Genomic DNA, 20,090 nt, shown 5'->3' on the forward strand with positions numbered 1-20,090 from the left:
TATTTATTTGACAGACAGAGATCACAAGTAGGCAGAGAGGCAGGCAGAGAGAGAGGAGGAAGCAGGCTCCCTGCTGAGCAGAGAGCCCAATTCGGGGCTTGCTCCCAGGACCCTGGGATCATAATCTGAGCCAAAGGCAGAGGCTTTAACTCACTGAGCCACCAGGCATCCCACGATAGTTTTTAACCTACAACCTAGATTTAAAGTAAAATTAGAAGTGATAGTCATAGGGACGCCTGGCTGGCTCAGTCAGAGGAGCGTGTGACCCTTGATCATGGGTTTGTGAGTTTGAGCCCTACATAGGGTGTAGAGAGGCTACTTAAAAATAAAATCTTTAGGGCACCTGGGTGGCTCAGTGGTTAAGTGTCTGCTTTCAGCTCAGGTCATGATCCCAGAGTCCTGGGATCAAGTCCCACATCTGGCTCCCTGCTTGGCAGGAAGCCTGCTTCTCCCTCTCCCACTCCCGCCGCTTGTGTTCCTGCTCTTGCTCTCTCTCTCTGTCAAATAAATAAAATCTTAAAAAAAAAAAAAAACCCACAAAATAAAAAGAAGTATCATTCACAAAAAATTCTGTGATTAGTGTGCTTTAGTTTATGAATGGAGAACTTGTTTTTAAAGGCAGTAAAATATTTGATTAAGAACATAGGCTGTGGAGGCAGGCTGCCTGGTAATTAATCCTAGCTCAATCCACTGCTGTTGCCTTGGACTCGTTACTTATCTATAAAATGGGAATGATAATACCTACTTCTCAGGGTTGAGGATTAAATTATATAAATATATGGAAAATAATTAGAACAAGGCCTGACACTGAGTGTGTACTTAGAAGTTACTAGCCACCTCTAACAGCACCACAACCACCTTTATCATCTTTCTTTGGAGATTCCATTTCACTATATGGAGAGAAGAATATTTTATGCAATGCATGCATTTTAATTTACTTCTTAACCACCTGGAAGAATCACCAGAGAATTCATAGGAATGTTGAAATCACCCAGTGTATAATTTTCATTTTCTTTTAAGCTTACATTTATGGCTGAACAGTATTTTCAGACACTTCCCTTCATTTCATGACCCCTGCCCTTCCCCCACTCCCTACACTCTCCCCTCCGTTTAGTTTACTAGGAATGTTTATATAGCATATAACAGTACAATTGAAAATTGAAATGGTGGGGGGTGCCTGGGTGGCTCAGTGGGTTAAAGCCTCTGCCTTCCTCTCAGGTCATGGTCCCAGTGCCCTGGGATCGAGCCCCTCGTCGGGCTCTCTGCTTGGTGGGGGGCCTGCTTCCCCTCCACCCCTGTCCCCCCACGCCACCCCCCTCCCCCCCGCCCCCCACATGACTCTCTGCCTACTTGTGATCTCTGTCTGACTTGTAATCTCTGTCTGTGAAATAAATAAATAAAATCTTAAAAAAAGAAAGTGGAAATGGGGGCACCTAGGTGGCTCAGTCCATTAAGCATCTGCCTTTGGCTCAGGTCATGATCCCAGGGTCCTAGGATTGAAACCTCCCCCTGCTCCCCTGCACATCTGTAGGGCTCCCTGCTCAGTGGGGTATCTGAGTCTGCTTCTCCCTCTGCCCCTCTGCCCCTTGTGCTCTTTCTCTCTGTTTCTCTCTATCTCTCAAGGAAATAAATAAAATCTTAAAGAAAAAGGAAATTAATATATTGGGCAATATTACGGAGTTTTAAAGCTGATATGATTATTTTAGTTATAGTATTGTATTTAGTTTCATTCTTTAGGTATCTGAATCTCTGTTATAGTTGTAGCAATTTTGGAAGACAGAGAGTTCTTAGGAAGTAATAAGAGTTCTCTTTCACACATGAAATTTTCTTTTTTTTTTTTTTTAAAGATTTTATTTATTTATTTGACAGAGAGATCACAAGTAGGCAGAGCAGCAGGCAGAGAGAGAGGAGAAAGCAGGCTCCCAACTGAGCAGAAAGTCCAACGCGAGAGTCAATCCCAGGACCCTGGAATCATGACCTGAGCCTAAAGCAGAGGCTTAACCCACTGAGCCATCCAGGCGCCCCACACATGAAATTTTCTGAAAATATAAACCTTTATTACTCAATATTTATTATGTAACTTTTTTCTTTTTTAGAGAGAGAGCATGAGCAAAGGGAGAGTGGCTGGGGAAGAGGGAAAGGGAGACTCTTAAGCAGCCTCCATACCCAGTGTGGAGCCTGTTGCTGGTTCAATCTCATAACCTTGGGATCATGATGTGAGCTGAAATTAAGATTTGGCTGCTTAACCCACTGAACCACTCAGGTGCCCCTATTATGTAACTTTTAGAAGTGCTTATATCAATTTAATGTTGGAGCTGTTAAGAAATGTTTGCTATAAGAAAATCTTGGCTATTTTGAAATTAAAAAAACCAAAACATACCATTTGGTCGTGTGTGTGTGTGTGTGTGTGTGTGTGTGTGTGTTAAGTAGGCTCCACGCCCAGTGTAGAGCCCAGTGTGGGGCTTGAATTCACAACCCTGAGATTAAGATCTGAGCTAAGAACAAGAGTCAGATGCTTAACTGAGCCACTCAGGTGCCCCTGGTCCAGTGTTACTTTTAACCTTCATGAATATTATTTTTCCTTCTCTAGGACAAGGTGGAAAACTGGTTGATAGAGGAGATAATACTTATGGAGGAAAGTGGGTCATAAATCCTAGTGGCGGGTTGATTTCAAAGGGACATCCACTGGGAGCTACAGGTAATACTATACACAGATTTCTTAATTTTTTTGTTATCCTTTTTTACATAAGTATGAATGGTTTAGTCATTGATTTGTGAAAGACTGTATTCTCTGAACCTGGTAGTCAGTGCTGTAAGTGATTGTTTAGTCACAATATTTTAAATTTTCCTTTGAGTGTAGTGTACTTCAGTGATAACTGATGAGAATTTGGATTAGTTGAAACTCTAAATTCAACAGTATATATATATTTTAAGTTTTATTATTTTCAAATAGGTATACAATTTAACTTAAAATGTTTCTAAATAGAGATCTTGCTAGATCTGCTGGATAAGAATAATTTGAAATGAGCACATTATTTATATAGTTGTATATGTTGTTGGTGTTACATGGAAATTTTTTTCTCTTGAGAGAGCTGGACTAAAAGTTATGAAATAAGAATTTTACTGTGGCTCTACTGCTAACTGGCCATGTGATTCTTGATTAATTAGTCAATTAATTATTTTGACTCTTATTTTCCTTAATTGTAAGATGAAATTGTACAAAGAAGTTTATAAAATAACTTAGCACTAAAATCTGGGATTTATTGTTATGAAGATAGGTGAGTTTTATATTTTTTCATATTGTCCTAGATATTAATGAAAATTTTTATAAATTATTGCAAATTCCAGAATAGAGATGTTAGAATTAACAGTGTATTCATCACAGCAATTAACTTTGGTTTGTTTCTGTTTATGATGAAATTTAGTAAGTTTATAATCTGGTAGGGAAAACAGATAAAGAGTAAGAGATAGGTAGACCCCCCCCCCCAAAAAAAAAGAGACAGGTAGATAGATATGCACGCATAGATTGTTGTAGTGTAATGTGCTACCTTGTTATTGATTTTGTCTTATTTGTTCTTTGGGCCTTTTCTCTTTTTTCATACTATCTTTTTATTAACTGGGTATTTTATAGTATTTTCTTTTCTCTCTTCTGTTGAATTATTTCTTTTTCTTGTTTTTTAGTGGTTGCTCTAGGATCTACAATATGCATCTTTAAATTAACCACAATCTACCCTCAATTAATGGTATGCTGTTTCACATGTGATGTAAGGGGTTTTTACAACAGCATATATCCATACACTTCTGAATATATTGTAAACCTTACAGTATACTATTGTTATTATTTCTCTAAACAATTTAATATATTTCAAAGTAATCTGAAAATGAGGAGAGTGAGAGTGCTGTCATCAGGAGTGATGGAATAACAACATCTGGCAAATAGTCTACAACAATCTGGGGGAACATTTTTTTTTAAAGATTTTATTTATTTATTTGACAGACAGAAATCACAAGTAGGCAGAGGGGCAGGCAGAGAGGGGAAAGCAGGCTCCCCACTAAACAGAGAACCCAATGCGGAGCTCTATCCCAGGACCCTGGGATCAAGACCTGAGCCGAAGGTGGAGGCTTTAACCCACTGAGCCACCTAGGCGCCCTGGGGGAACATTTTTAAAAACACTCAGGTGAATCTCCATAAGAATACTAAGCTTTATGGCATGTTGATTTTCTCTAATGCCACTCCCCCTTTCCCCAGCTCCATGGTAGACTTGAAAACAAGAGCCTGCAATCGTGGTGAAAACCAGCAGCCTAGGGGCACCTGAGTGGCTCAGTGAATTAAGCGGTTGCCTTTGGCTCAGGTCATGATCCAAGGGTCCTGGGATTGAGCCCTGCATTTGGCTCCCTGCTCAGTGGGGAACCTGCTTCTCCTCCTCCCTCTGCCTGCTGCTCCCCCTACTTGTGCTCTCTCTTTCACTCTGTCAAATAATAAATAAATAAATAAATAAATAAATAAATAAATAAATAAATAAAAATATAGATAAATAAATAAAATCTTTTTTTTTTTTTTAAAGATTTTATTTTATTTATTTGACAGAGAGAGATCACAGCAGGCAGAGAGGCGGGCAGAGAGAGGGGAAGGGAAGGAAGCAGGCCCCTGCTGAGCAGAGAGCCCGATGCGGGACTCGATCCCAGGACCCTGAGATCATGACCTGAGCCGAAGGCAGCGGCTTAATCCACTGAGCCACCCAGGCGCCCCTAAATAAATAAAATCTTAAGAGACCTTAAAAAACAAACAAACCAAACCCAGCAGCCTAGCCAGCACTGGAAGAGTCAAAATAAAATTGGAGCTCTTTCAAAGCCCCATTCTCAGAGAATTGTCATTATTTGATGCCTGACAGTTCCCTGGTGAACCATTCTTAAAAGGCTCATCATTATGTAACCTGACAGAGAACTTGCACCAGTGCAAACAGCATTTTCTTCAGAGTCATTTGTTGAGAACAATTAGTAACAACTGGCTTAACAACATACCTGCCTGAGCTGCTGATAACAGTTGGGGCAAACAACCCAACCAAAAACTCTGAAAGAAAAAACTGAGGAATGAGACGTCTGTAGGGGTCTTTGAAAAGATCTGACATATCCCTGGGAATCTGGAACACCAAGTATATACATAAGGCTGTATGTATGTTCAAAGCTGCCTGCATGTTCAGAAAAGACCTGAGAAGGTCCTAACCTTTATCTCTGGCTAGCCTGGAGGCTTTGTGCAAGCAGGAAGTAGAGGCTAAGGTGAAGTGAACTGCCTAGCAGAGCCTCAGCAAAGACTGAGAGACTTTCTGGTTCCAAACATTTAAGAAAATCTCTGTCCAGCCATTAGCTAACCACTAAGTTAACCAAGAGGAAAATTTAGTGGTCAATTACAGAATCAGTTTGATAAAGTCACTAGGTCAACAACAATAACAAACTGTGGGAAAAGGGAAGAATCTGATTTCTAGAGTTGCCACATTATTTAAAATACCCAGTTTTCAACAAAAAACTGTGAGACATGCAAAGAAAAAAGTATAGCCCATATGCGGTGGGAAAAGCAGTTAAAAACTGAGGTAGCTCAAACATTGGATTTACTAGACAAAGACAATCATCTACTTACGTATGTTCAAAGAATTAAAGGGAACTATATATAAAGAACTAAAGGAAAATATCACAATATATCATCAAATAGAGAATATCAATTACTAGGTAGAAATGATAGAACCAAATAAATTCTGGCATTGAGAATTATAGTAACTGGAATGAAAAGTTCACTAGAGGGCTCAACAGCAAATCTGAGCAGGTAGAAGAAAACATCAGTGAACTTTAAGGTAAGTCAATTGAAATTATCCAGGCTGAGGAACCGGAAAAAAAAAAAAGAGAGAGAGAGAGAAGAAGAAAAATGAACAGTCTCAGAGACCTGTGTGACCCCAGCAACTCTAACAACATACACATAATAATGGCCCCAGAAGAGAGGAAAGAAAGGACAGAGAGGATATTGGAAGAAATGATGACTGATAAATCCCCAAACTTGAGGAAAAAAACATTTATATACATGTCCAAGAAGTTCAACAAACTTCAAATAGGAATATCTCAAAGGGATTTATACTTAGACACATCATCATCAAACTGTTGGAAGCAAAAGGAAGAATACTGCAAACAACAACAGAGAAAATTCATCCTGTAGAAGCATTCCTCAGTAAAGCTTAAATTTCTTTTCAGAAACCATTGGGCAATGTGGTGAAAAAAAGTGCTAAGCAAGAATTCTGTGTTCAGGGAAACACCCTTTAAAAATGAATGATAAATGGAAACATTCCCAAATAAAAATTGAGAGAATTTACCTATATGAAATTCTTTGTAAAGAGAGTGATTCAAACTGAGATGAAAGAGCTCTAGACAGTAGAATAAAGGACATATGAAGAAATAAAGAGCATTAATAAATGTAATTATATTCATAAACTTAAAGAACAATATAAATGCACTTTTCTTTGTCATGTTTCTCCCTTCCTATCAAACTGCATGAAGCAATAATCTGAGTCAATAGGCATACAGTGCATAAAGATATAATTTGTATGACAGAAACAACACCAGCACAAAGGAGGGTAAAGGGAACAAAGCTAACCTTTTTTTGTATACCATTGAAATTAAGTTGGTATTAATCCAAAGTAGGTTGTGGTAAATTGTTAATTGTAATCCCTAGAACAACTGCTAAAAAATAACTTTAAAATATAGAGTAAAGATATAGAGTGAAAAAATATATACTAAAATGATAAAGAATGAAAATACCCATGTAACACACAAGAAGGAAATAACAGCAAAATAAATAGAGGGTTTAAAAAAGACAAAATTTTAAGAGAATGGGAAGACAGACTGAGAGAAAATATTTGCAGAAGACATATCTGCTAAAGGACTGTTATCTAAAATACACAAAGAACTCTTAAAACTAAACAATAAGAAAATGAACAATGTGATTAAAAATTGGACAAACGACCCAGAAAACTCCCCAAAGATGAAATACAATGGCAAATATGCATATGGAAAGATCTTCAATATCATATGTCATTAGGGAATTGCAAATTAAAACCACAGGATGCCTCTGCATACGTATTAGAATCTCCAAAATCCAAAGTGGTGACAACACCAAATGTTGGCAAGTTTTTGCAAAGCTCTCTGCTTGTCGGGGAGCCTGCTTCCACTTCTCTCTGCCTGCCTCTCTGCCTACTTGTGATCTCTCTCTGTCAAATAAATAAATAAAATCTTAAAAAAAAAAAACTTCATGAAGAGATGAATGTGGCATTTCAGGTTATTTTTATTGACAAGTAACTTTTTTCTCCTCTGAAGGAATGTATTTGTAATATAATTAACTTGTTTGCCATTCTGAGGTATTTGTGTTCTTCCATTCACTGAAACATTCAGTAATCATGCTTTGTAGTAACAATATGATTTTTCATATCCATATCCTTTCTTAAAATTGAGGTATAATTTTCATATAATAAAATACACAGTTCTCACAAAATACAATTGTTTATGGCAGCTTGTTTATAATAGCCAGAAAGGTGAAAACAACCAAGATGTCTATCATGAGCTGATGAATAGATAAATAATATGTGATATATTCATACAACGGAGTATTCTTAGGCCATAATAGAAATGAAGTACTGACAGGTGCTACAAAACAGAGGAATCTTGACTTCCCTTAAACATCTTCCCCATTCTCCAAATCCTTCTCCCTCAGTCAGGCTAAGACTGATCCGAATTTTTCTTGTATCAGTAGTTTGTCCTTTGTTATTGCTAAATAGGATCCCATATACCACTTTGTTGTCCATTCTCCTGTTGGTGGACATTTGAGTTACTTCTTGTTTGAGGTCATTATGAATAAGGATGCTATGAACCTTTTTTGTACAAGTCTATTTGTAGACATACCTTTTGCATTTCTCCTTGGGTTAATAACTCAGAGCAAAATGGCTCAATCAGAGGGCAGATGTATGTTTAAATTTATAAGAAGGTGCCAAATAGTTCTCCAAAGGCTTGTCATATGGTTTTTAATATTATAGTAGAATGACAAATTTTAACATTTAACAGGTTATTTTCTTCTTTCTTACCCTTAGTTCTATTCCTCAGAGTCAACCTCTTTTAGTATTTTGGGGGTATTTTCCCCCAAATTGTTATGCTTTAACAGATGTATATTTATATGTGTGTTTATACAATCTTTCTTTCTTTCTTTTTTTTTTTTTTTTTTTGTTAAGAAGTATAGTTAACACATAATGTTACATTAGTTTCAGATGTACCACATAGTGATTGGATGAGTCTATACATTCTGCTATGCGTACCACAAGTGTAGCTACCATCTATCACCATATAATGCTGTTATGGTATCATTGACTGCATTCCCCATGCTGTGTCTTTTATCCCAATGACTTGTTCATTGGTAACTGGAATCCATTCTTCTTCACCTAGGTAGCACATCTCCCCACACCCTCCCTCTGGCACCATCAGTTTGTTCTCTCTGTGTATGGGTCTGTTTCTGGTTTTTGTGTTCATTTGTTTTGTTTTTTAGATTCCTTACATAAGGGGAACCTCTGTTCCCCTTATATAAGGAATACATATGGTATTTGCATTTCTCTGTCTGACTTATTTCACTTAGTGTAATACTGTTTAGGTATTGTTACAAGTGGCAATATCTCATCTTGTTTTATGGCTGAGTAATATTCTATTGTATATACATGTACCACATCTTCTTTCTCCATTTGTGGATGGACACATGTGTTGCTTCCATATCTTAGCTATATACAACGTTTCTATGTGTATGTGTTGCATGTGTCATATATGTATATTTACCACTTTGTAGACAGATTTCCTTACTTACATCTTAAAAATCTTTTTATGTTATCACTTAGAGATATTGTTTATTCTTTTTTAATGCCTGCACAGTATTCTCATTATAAGAAATTTACCTAGCCATACCTAGTTGACATATATGTGGTGTCAATTTTGCTATTATAAACAATGCTGCGGTAAGCCTCCTTGTGTGTCTGCATACCTCTGTGTGTATACTCAGAATGAGTTCAAAACAATGGACTCACTATGTCAAAGGACAGTATATCTTTAAAAATTGGTAGGCGTCAGATTTTTTTCAAAAAAGATAATACAATGCATATTCTCAACAACAGAGTGTAAGAGTACTTTTTAAAAAACAGTGTAGTATTTTATTAGTCAACTTAGTAAGTTTTGCTTTGTTTTTGTTTTTGTTTTCAGATTTTATATATTTGAGAGAATGAGAGTGAGCTTGAACATGAGCAGAGAGAGTGGCAGAAGGAGAGGGAGAATCAGACTCCCCATTGAGCAGGAAACCTAATGCAGGGCTTGATCCCAGGACCCTGAGATTGTGATCTGGGCTGAAGGCAGACAGTTAACTAACTGAGCCACCCAGGCACCCAGAATCCTTCTTTTTTAATAATTTTGTCAACCCTAGATTCTTTTATCAAATGTAAACAATTATGTCAGTCTTGGCAGGTCATCTACTTTCCCTGGCACTAAAAAGCTAACCTGTTGGGGCGCATGGGTGGCTCAGTGGATTAAGCCACTGCCTTCGGCTCAGGTCATGATCTCAGGGTCCTGGGATCAAGTCCCGCATCCGGCTCTGCTCAGCAGGGAGCCTGCTTCCCTCTATCTCTCTCTCTCTGCCTGCCTCTCCATCTACTTGTGATCTCTGTCTGTCAAATAAATAAATAAAATCTTAAAAAAAAAAAAAAGCTAACCTGTTTTAAAACACCCTGGGAAGATAGAATTTACTCAATTTTTAAATACTTCAAAGAGTGTCACACCTTCTGCAGTATCTTTTGAAAACCCTTTCCAATATTTTACTTATTATTTATTTTTGTTTTTGTTTTTTAAGTAGGCTACATGTCCAGCATGAACCCCAATGTGGGGCTTGAATTCACAACCCTGAGATCAAGATCTGAGCTGAGATTATGAGTTTGATGCTCAAGAAACTGAGCCACCCAGGCACCCTTTCGAATATTTTAGTCTACACTGTTGATAATATTTTCCTGTTATCATCAGTCATTAAGGATAATGTCTAGTGGTGGGGTAGCATTTTCAGGGAAAAACTTACAGATCTTGCTGATTTGATTAGTAGCCTGAATAGGAATAAGGAATTCTTGAAGTGTAAATGTTTACTTGCTACATACTAAGGATTTGGATATACTTCAAGTAAATCTGACACATGGTGTTTAGCTGTAGTCCAAGAAAGAATTCAGACTCCTGGAAAATATATCAGAGTGACAGCCCTGAGTAGTTTAAATATTTTTCCCTGGTTACTTGGATAACAAATTGCAGTAGGATTCTAGAAAATCAGAAATGGTCAAGTGCTTCCAAAACATACTAACTTATGATGGAGTGGGGACAGTGTAAGGTTCTCTTCTACAAATGATGTTAGTTTATATTGCTGCTTTGGTGGGAACTCAGTATTGGAAAATTAGCTTTAAAATTAAAGCTTCATGATATGGTTTTCAATTTTAACTTTCCAGATCTGGATGAAAAAAAGCTTCTAGTTGCCATAACAGTAACTGTAATAGAAAGATTTAAGCATTTGAAGTGAATATTTTATTGTTAGTTTAAAATCATGAATTCCTTTTATTTTTCTTTCTTTTTTAAAAAATTTATTTATTTGAGGGACGCCTGGGTGACTCAATCGGTTAAGCCTATGCCTTCGGCTCAGGTAAGGATCCTGGGGTCTTGGTATCGAGTCCCGAATCAGGCTCCCTGTGGCAGGGAGCCTGCCTCTCTGTCCTCCTCTGCCTGTTAGTGTACACTCTCTCTCTCTCTCTCTCTCTCTCTGATAAATAAATAACTAAAATCTTTTAAAAAATTATTTATTTGAGAGAGAGAGAGAGAGAAACAGAAAAGTTGTGTGGGGGCAGAGAGAGAGGAAGAGGGAATCTCAAACAGGTTCTGCACTCAGTGTGGATCCCCTGCAGGGCTTGATCTCACAACCCTGAGATCATAACCTGAGCTGAAACCAAGAGTCAGATGCTTAACTGACTGTATCACCCAGGCGCCTCCCTTTTAGATTTTTCAATTAGAAGAATCACATTGAAACTTAGATTTTTAAATTGTTAATGTCCAGGGCACCTGGGTGGCTCAGTTGGTTCAGCCTCTGCCTTTGGCGCAGGTCATGATCCCAGGGTCCTGGGATGGAGCCCCGCATCGGATTCCCTGCTTAGCGGAGAGCCTGCTTCTCCCTCTGCCTGCTGTTCCCTCCACTTGTGCTCTCTCTCTCGCTCTCTGACAAATAAATAAATAAAATCTTAAAAAATAAAAAAAAGAATGTTAAAAAAAATTTTTTAGCACCCAAGTAGTATCATATTTTATTTCAATTTTTAATGTGCTTTCATATGTTAATAAATAAATTATTAATAATAAATCATTAATGCTTACTGAACACTTACTTAAAATGAATAAATAAAATTTGACTTTAGCTTATTATTGGCTATCTCTGATTTTTGAAAATGCTTATTAATGTTTGTGATCTGAAAGACCACGAAAGTGATTTGAGATACAGCTTCTTACAAGGGATTGTTGTTTTGAAGCTAAAATGTTGGTTATTTTCTTTGGCCTTCTGTGCCAGTTAAACCTGGCATTTGGTGCTTTTCAAGTATGGCTTCAACCTAGTTTTAGGTGCTGATCTTTCATTTTTTCAGTCCATGAAACTTTAACAAATGCTTATTGTGTGCCCACTTTATCATTAGGTGATCTAAGTAATTGGTTCCTTTTTATTTTTAATTTATTTTTATTTTTTAATTCTTAAAAAATTTTATTTATTTGAGAAAGAGTGAGAATGAGAGCATGGGGGGCAGGGGCGGGGGCAGGCCAGAGGGAGAAGCAAACTCCTCACTGAGCAGGGACCCTGATGTGGGGCTTGATCCCAGGACTCTGGGATCATGACCTGAGCTGAAGGCAAATACTTAACCCACTGAGCCACCCAGGTGCCTCTTTAATTGGTTCTCAAATATAGTGTCTACTGATATACTAATTCAGAGTCTCCTATAGCATTTATTTTTTTTAAAGATATTTTATTTAAGGCACCTGGCCAAGTTATAGTCCATCGTATATATGTATATATGTATCTATCTATCTTTATCCATTTACCAGTCAATGATCATTTGACTCTTTCCATAATTTGACTTTTGAGAAACTGTCAAGTTGACTTCCAAAGTGGTTATACCATTTTACATTCCCACTAGCAGTGTATGAGAGTTCTCAGTTCTCCACATCCTCATCAACAGTTGGTATGGTCAGTCTTTAATTTTAGTCATTATTTTTGAAAAAAACTTCTTTATTTATTTATTTTTTAGAAATTCTTTTTTTTTTTCAAGATTTTATTTATTTATTAGACAGACAGAGATCACAAGCAGGCAGAGAGGCAGGCAGAGAGAGAGAGGAGGGGAAGCAGGCTCCCCACTGAGCAGAGAGCCCCATGTGGGTCTTGATACCAGGACCCTGGGATCATGACCTGAGCTGAAGGCAGAGGCTTTAACCCACTGAGCCACACAGGCACCCAGTTTTAGCCATTCTAACCAGTGTGTGGTGGCATCTCTTTGTGGTTTTAATTTATATTTTCTTAATGACTAATGAATGATGTTAAACATTTTTTCAAGTGCTTATTTGCCATTTGTATACCTTCTTTTGAAGAGTCTATTCTCAAGTATTTTGCCTATTTGGGGACATAACTTTTTTTTTTTTTTTTTAAGATTTTATTTATTTGAAAGAGAGAGAGCACGAGCAGAGGGGAGGGACAGAGGGAGAGGGAGAATAGACTCTTTGTTGAACAGGGAGCCCTATTTGGGACTCCGTCCTTGCTCCTTGCTCTTGATCATGACCTGGGCCAAAGGCAGAAGCTTAACTGACTGAGCCACTCAGGTGCCCCTGGTTGGTTTTTTACTGAGTTTTGAAAGTTCTTGATATTTGTATGTTTTGCATAAGTTTTCTCCTAGTCTGTGACTTCCTTATCATTCTTTTGGTAGTGTCTTTGGAAGAGCAGAAGTTTTTTATTTTTATTTACTCCCACTTATCTGTTTGTTCTTTTATGGGTTTATTTCTGGTTTTTACCTAAGCAATCTCTGTCTAATCCAGGGTCACCAAGACCTTTTCCTGTGTTTTCTTATAGACGTTTTATACTTTTATATTTAGACTTATAACCCATTTTGAATTAATTTTTGTGTATGGCACAAAGTATGAATCCAAGTCCATTTTTTACTTAATGTATTTCCAGATATAGTGCCATTTGTTGGAAAAGTTATATTTTCTCCATAGATTGCCTTTATCAAAAATCAATTGTTCATATATATATGTGGGCATTATCTCTGGACTGTCTTTTCCGTTCAGTAATCTATTTGTCTGTCTTTACATGTTTTGATTATTATAGTTTTATAATACTTCTGGAAATTAGGTAGCCTTAGCTCTCAACTTTATTCTTCTTTTTTGGAGTTGTTTGGCTCTTTTAGCTCCTTTGCATTTCCATAGGAATTTTAGAATCAGCTTGTTGATTTCCAATAAAAAAAACCCTCCTGGGATTTTGGGGGGACTTTTGAATGTGTAGATTTTTAAAAAAGATTTTATTTATTTATTTGACAGAGAGAGATCACAAATAGGCAGAGAGGCAGGCAGAGAGAGGGAAGGGGGGAAGCAGGCTCCCTGCCAAGCAGAGAGCCTGATGAGGGACTTGATCTCAGAACCCTGAGATCATGACCTGAGCTGAAGGCAGAGGCTTTAACCCACTGAGCCACCTGGGTACTGATTTTTTTTAATGCTGTTTATGATAAGGCCTTTAGATGTCTAATGTAAAAGAATTACAACTTCTTTGTACTTTACTGTCTTAACGGTATAAGGAAGAGTGATGGGTTCAAGGAAGCAGGTTCAGGTAATATCTCAAGATGTTTTTCCCTGTAGTTTTTTCCATTCTGAGGTTTTCCAATGCACTTAGTACTCATCTTTATCAGCACTTTCCATTACACTGTCAGTTCTTTATATATTAGTATTTAGTGGAGTCCTTGGTACATATTTGAATGGTTTATTTCTAGTAGCAGCCAGACTATATGTAGTGAAGTCCTAGGCTAAAGCTTTCATAACTGCTGCGCCTTCTTGGCAGGTAGATTTCTGAGTCCAACTTTTGACTGCCACCTTTCACAGATCCAAATTCTAGAAATGCAAGAAAGAAATGCTAGTTTATTCTGAAAGTAGGCAACCAGAAAGCTAAATAATCAGTATGCTTTCTTACTGACACTCATCTTTTATCAAAAGCAAATAAATGACAAGACCTTCTTTTTCTCCTGCTCTCTTCCTCTTTCTGCCTGCCTCCTTATCTCCACCTCTACTCCATGGTAGCATTATCATAAGGCTACCCACCCCCAGCAGACTGCACTATAAATGCTTGCTTCTTTATATTGCAAGACTGTCAGCTTCATGAGGGAAAACTATGCCTTCCTTGTTTACTGACGGATCTTCTGAGCCTTGAGGAGTGTCTAGAACATAATAGGCCATAAATTATTTGTTGGGTGGATGGGTAGATCAATATTGGTTCCTTGTATGTTTTACTAAGATTATATATCATAATCATAGTTTTCCTAGATTGTTAAACATTTTATAAATGTTTTAAATAGAAACATAGTACTTTGTTGTATGAATAATTCACAATTGATATAACCATTCCCCAGTTATTTCACTTCTAGATTATCTAGTTTTTCACTGTTACAATGTGATGAAGATAGCTTTTTGTGTAAACCTTTGCCTATGCTTTTTTCTATAGAATGGTTTTCAGGCATTTTCAAGGTTCTTAATTTTGTACACTGCTTTCCAAAAAGGTTGCACTGATTTGAACTTACACTAGTACTGTATGGAGGTGACTGTCTTTGTACTTTCCCCAGCATTGATTAGTCCTGTTTTTAAACATCCTTACCCAAAACAAATCAAAATGAAAACAAATAAAAAAGCACCATTACCAGTTTGGTTTAAAATGGCATTTTTTTTCTATTTAATCAAGGTGAGGTTGAGTATTTTCTCAAAAATTTTGAACTATGTCTATTTATTGTTTTGTTAAGAAAATTGCTGTAGTGTCTTTCCCATGTGTATGTAAGAGTGGTGTGAATACTTTTTGCCTCTTATATATTCATTAAGTGGTTGAGCTTTCTATATAGCAGATTTCTAGTAAAGTTAACTGCCCCAAAGTTTCACTTTGATCTTCTTCATTAATGCTCAGAATGTTCACAATTCAAAAAATCATAATAGGTTGTGGAATTACCTATTTTTAAAACAGTGCTTAAGATATATATTCTGTAAATACGTACATACTGCTTGGAAATAAGAAGTGGCAGTTAAATTTCTTGAGGTTGGGGTTTGTTAAATAACAAAAGTTCAACTGAGTAAATTTTAAAGACCTAATTGGCTTTAATAAATGATTCATGAACTGGGCAGCATTCCATTTAGCAAGTGGAGGGAGGCTCTGTAGGATTGTACAAAATAGAAGGTGGGGCACCTGGGTAGCTCAGTGGGTTAAGCCACTGCCTTCAGTTCAGGTCATGGTTTCAGAGTCCTGGGATCGAGTCCCATATCAGGCTTCCCCTGCTCTGCAGGAGCCTACTTTTCCCTCCTCCTCTGCCTCTCCCCCTGCTTGTCCTCTCTCTCTATGAAATAAATAAATAAAATCTTAAAAAAAAAAAAAGTTGTTAGAGCCCCCCCCGCCCCCCCCCCCCTCGTGGCTCAGGTCATGATCTCAGGGTCCTGGGATCGAGTTCGGCATTGGGCTCTCTGCTCAGCAGGGAGCCTGCTTCTCCTTTCTCTCTACCTGCCTTTCTGCCTACCTGTAGTCTCTGTCAAATAAATAAATGAAATCTTAAAGAATAAGTAAGTAAGTAAGTGAATAAATAAATAAAAAGTTGTTAACAAAAGAAAAAAATTGTTCCAGGCAAAGCTGATTTCCTTTAGGTGGAAAAGCAAGGGGTGTTATCCTGCCGGCTACCTTATCTTCTGGGGGTGCAGACGGCACAGGTGGTAGACTCAGTGGCATTGACCAAAAAATTCCTGACCAGTTAAGACTGCATTTCTGGGGGAGGTTGAAACTACAATTAGGTGAGGATCTAAGCTTTGATTTGGAAATTCAGTCTAAATGACCTATTTTGGACCTGTGTTTTTTCTTCTTAACAGGTTCATAAGTAGGAAATTGTCACAGGTACTCAGGAATCATAAGCTGTGATTGGGCTTGTAGGTGGAAGAACAGATACTGTAGGTAGACTCGCATAGCTCCGACTTCACAATGGTGAAACCAGTCTATCCTGTTTAAAGATTCTTAACTCAGGTATCCTGGAATAGCTGGTCTGGTAGAAAGACAAGTGTAAATCAGGAGACAACTCTAGATTAGCCTACTTTATTATTATTACTTAATATTTAATTATTTAATCTTACACTTTCTCAGTCTGACATCATTAAATTCTTTCCAGCTCTAAAAACCTTTGATTTTATTATCCAGGGGGACATATGCTGTTCTTATGAAGGTCCATTCATGTTGAGATCCATTTGGGGAAAATAATAGGAAAATTACCCATGCTAGCTAAACTTTTTATGGAAAGTGAACTCCCCAATCCTAGATTTTCTTTTGATACATTAAAAATGTATTTTATGCCATTTTGCCTGAGCCAGAGAACTGTTCTTCAGTGTTCTTTTTTTTTAACATCACCAAGAAAATGACAGGTTGGATTTTTAAAGAGTGCAGGGAATTTCTTAAGCCTCTATATTGTCTAAATATGGAGTTGGGATGGGAAAAAAGACAACTGGCTGCAGAAACCCTCATGGCTTTTTTTTTTTTTTTAAACCCTCATGGCTTTTAAGAGAAGTTATTATTTATGCAGACATTCTTTTGGCTGAATTAAAGTCACGATTCAGTGATTCAGTGTAAGCTCTTGTCTGGGTTGAGAAAGCCAGTTGGGGCAGCTTTCGTTAGCAGCGGAACCTGAGTGCTCTGTGTTCGATTTGTCAGGTCTGGCTCAGTGCGCCGAACTCTGCTGGCAGCTGAGAGGGGAAGCCGGAAAAAGGCAAGTTCCCGGTGCAAAGGTTGCTCTGCAGCATAATTTAGGCATCGGAGGAGCTGTGGTTGTGACGATCTACAGGATGGGCTTTCCTGAAGCTGCCAGGTGAGTGGCATTCTGGGTTTTGTCTGTTGATGAATCCTGACCTTTCACAGCTGATGACGTTGTACAAGTATATAGTCCAGATTTTATTGTTTTAGTACTCCGTAAATATCTCATTACTTTGCTTTGGTAGTCTGGCTTTAAAAAGCCTTTAAACCGACAATTAGCATTTAAACTTAACCAGCCTTAGGAAAATTTTGTTCAAAAACGAGGTACTATCGGAGCGCCTGGGTGTCTCAGTGGTTTAAGCGAGGGGCTCTTGATCTTGATCTCAGCTTAGGTCTTGATTTCAGGGTGTTAAGTTCAAGCCCCGCGCTAGGCTCCGTGTTGGTTGAGAGGTGTACTTAAGGTGGGTAAAAAAAAAAAAAAAAAGGAGAGAGCAGAGAGAGCAGAGTCAAAACAAAGTGCTGCTGACCTAAAACTACTTCTCTTAGACCTGCCAGACAGAGTGATTCTAAGTTAGGCAAGTTCACTTTTTGGTTTCCTTTCTCAAAACTGCTGTCTCCCTGCATAGCCTCCTAAGCTTCTGAGGTTGTTTGGAGAAAGTTATTAAATATGCTAATTGGCTCTCTGCACGTTTATGTTTCTGAATGGCCCTAAGCCCTCAGTGCTGCTAGAATACCTTTTGTCTCTTGCTGATTTTCTTCCTGTCCTTACCAAATGCCTGTGCTCCTCAAATTTCCAAGCACTTTCTGCCCAAGCCTTGTTCAGAATCCCTGAACTTCCTTGCTCTTGTCTCAGAAGTGCTCATTCATCCTTCCCATAGGCAAAATGTCCCTCTTCCTTTCCAAGGCCTGGATTGCTTTTGTTTCCAACCAAGTTCTGTAACTTTGTTCCAAATATTAAGTATACCCTCTCCCTTTTGAATCTTTTTTTTTTAATTATTATTTTTTAAAGATTTTATTTATTTACTTGAGAGAGAGACAGTGAGAGAGAGCATGAACGAGGAGAAGGTCAGAGAGAGAAGCAGACTCCCCATGGAGCTGGGAGCCTGATGCGGGACTCGATCCCGGGACTCCAGGATCATGACCTGAGCCGAAGGCAGTCGTCCAACCAACTGAGCCACCCTGGCGTCCCCCTTTTGAATCTTTTTAATTTTGCTTTTCTGTTGACGCCTTTCCTTCTGTTAGCAAATATGGTCAGGTCTTACATATGACAAAATTTTATTGCCTTATTTTCTTTTATGATTATTCTTTTATACTGGGCCACTATTTTTTTGGTCCATGCTAAAATATTTATCTTAGGATCTAGTTTTTGACCTCACCACAGAGGTCAGGTAAGGCTAACAGTGATCTGATTATGAAATGTTCCTGTCTTTTGTTTTCTGTTCTTGTTCTCTTTAACCTTGCTGTATCTGTCAACACTAATTGGCTTCCTTTTTCCTTCTGAAATTCTTGGTATTTATTTATTTATTTATTTATTCACACTTTTGGTTCCACAAAGGATATGTTGACACACTTCTTTTCAGAATCCATTATATTTCTATGTTTTACAGGCTCATGAGTCTTTTCTTTCTGCCCTTTCACTTTTCTTTCTCTGCCTGGAATATCATTTCTGTTGTGAAAGTTCTGTCATTGAAGGCCCATCTCTGCTGGTACCATCTCTGCTGGTACAACACTTTGTACCTCCTGGACCCCATACCCAGTCCTGGCTTAGTTGTAGTATATCCACATTTTTATTCCCCTTATATGAAATCCTTGAGGCCTAAGGCTATTGTGACTTCATTCCACCCCTGCAAAAATCTCTGACATAGTGAATGTTCCTTGAACTGAATCAGATAAAAAGGTGTTAAAATGTTGAATTTTCGAGTTTCCTCCTAACGGTGATCATCAGTCTATACTGTCTTCTAGAATTTCATCCAGTTCATATTTGATGTTGAAAACCCTCAGTAAAACACAAACTATAAAGAGTGATTGGAGTCAGCATATTACTATAGTATCCAGTTTGCCCAGATTAGAAGTTTATGAATTTGGGGCAATACATTCTATTTTATTTTTTATTTTTATTTTTATTTATTTATTTTTAATCTTTTTTTTTTTTTAAGATTATTTATTTATTTATTTGACAGAGAGAAATCACAAGTAGATGGAGAGGCAGGCAGAGAGAGAGGGAGGAGGAAGCAGGCTCCCTGCTGAGCAGAGAGCCCAACGTGGAATTCGATCCCAGGACCCTGAGATCATGACCTGAGCCGAAGGCAGCGGCTTAACCCACTGAGCCACCCAGGCGCCCAATACATTCTATTTTATTTTATTTTATTTTATTTTTTTTAAAGATTTTATTTATTTATTTGTCAGAGAGAGAGCGAGCGAGAGTGAGCACAGGCAGACAGAGTGGAAGGCAGAGTCAGAGGGAGAAGCAGGCTCCCCGCGGAGCAAGGAGCCCGATGTGGGACTCGATCCCAGGACGCTGGGATCATGACCTGAGCCGAAGGCAGCTGCTTAACCAACTGAGCCACCCAGGAGTCCCTACATTCTATTTTAAACATGGAATTCTCATCGTTTTTTTTTAATTTCAGGAGACTAAATAATTAGGAGATTGAGTTGGTTCAAAATAGCTACAGTGATATTTGTGGGAAGGCAGAAGTATGAAAAAAATCCAGATGATACACAGGTTTCCTCTGCTATCCAAAAGTAGAACATTCTTATGAAATTTTTCTTTCTTTCTTTCTTTTTTTTTTAATAAGATTTTATTTATTTATTTGACAGAGAACACAAGTAGGCAGAGAGGCAGGCAGAGAGAGAGAGAGAGAGAGAAGCAGGCTCTGCACCGAGCAGAGTGCCCGATGTGGGGCTCGATCCCAGGACCCTGGGATCATGACCTGGGCTGAAGGCAGAGGCTTTAACCAGCTGAGCCACCCAGGCGCCCCCCTATGAAATTTTTCTTAAGCCCAAATGG

General features: G+C 38.0%; 1 protein-coding gene across 2 annotated transcripts in view; it reads left to right on the forward strand.

Moving 5' to 3' along the window:
* The window catches only part of SCP2 (sterol carrier protein 2), a 113,533-nt gene that overhangs the window by 66,731 nt on the left and 26,712 nt on the right, over nucleotides 1–20,090 (forward strand). For both annotated transcript variants that reach the window (XM_059135982.1, XM_059135981.1), the window contains exons 11-12: nucleotides 2,591–2,698; nucleotides 17,045–17,198. In XM_059135982.1, coding sequence (XP_058991965.1) covers nucleotides 2,591–2,698; nucleotides 17,045–17,198 — 262 coding nt within the window. The remainder of the gene's footprint in view (nucleotides 1–2,590; nucleotides 2,699–17,044; nucleotides 17,199–20,090) is intronic.

This window comes from Mustela lutreola, chromosome 10 (assembly GCF_030435805.1).
Source record: "Mustela lutreola isolate mMusLut2 chromosome 10, mMusLut2.pri, whole genome shotgun sequence".
Taxonomy (NCBI): Eukaryota; Metazoa; Chordata; class Mammalia; order Carnivora; family Mustelidae; genus Mustela; species Mustela lutreola.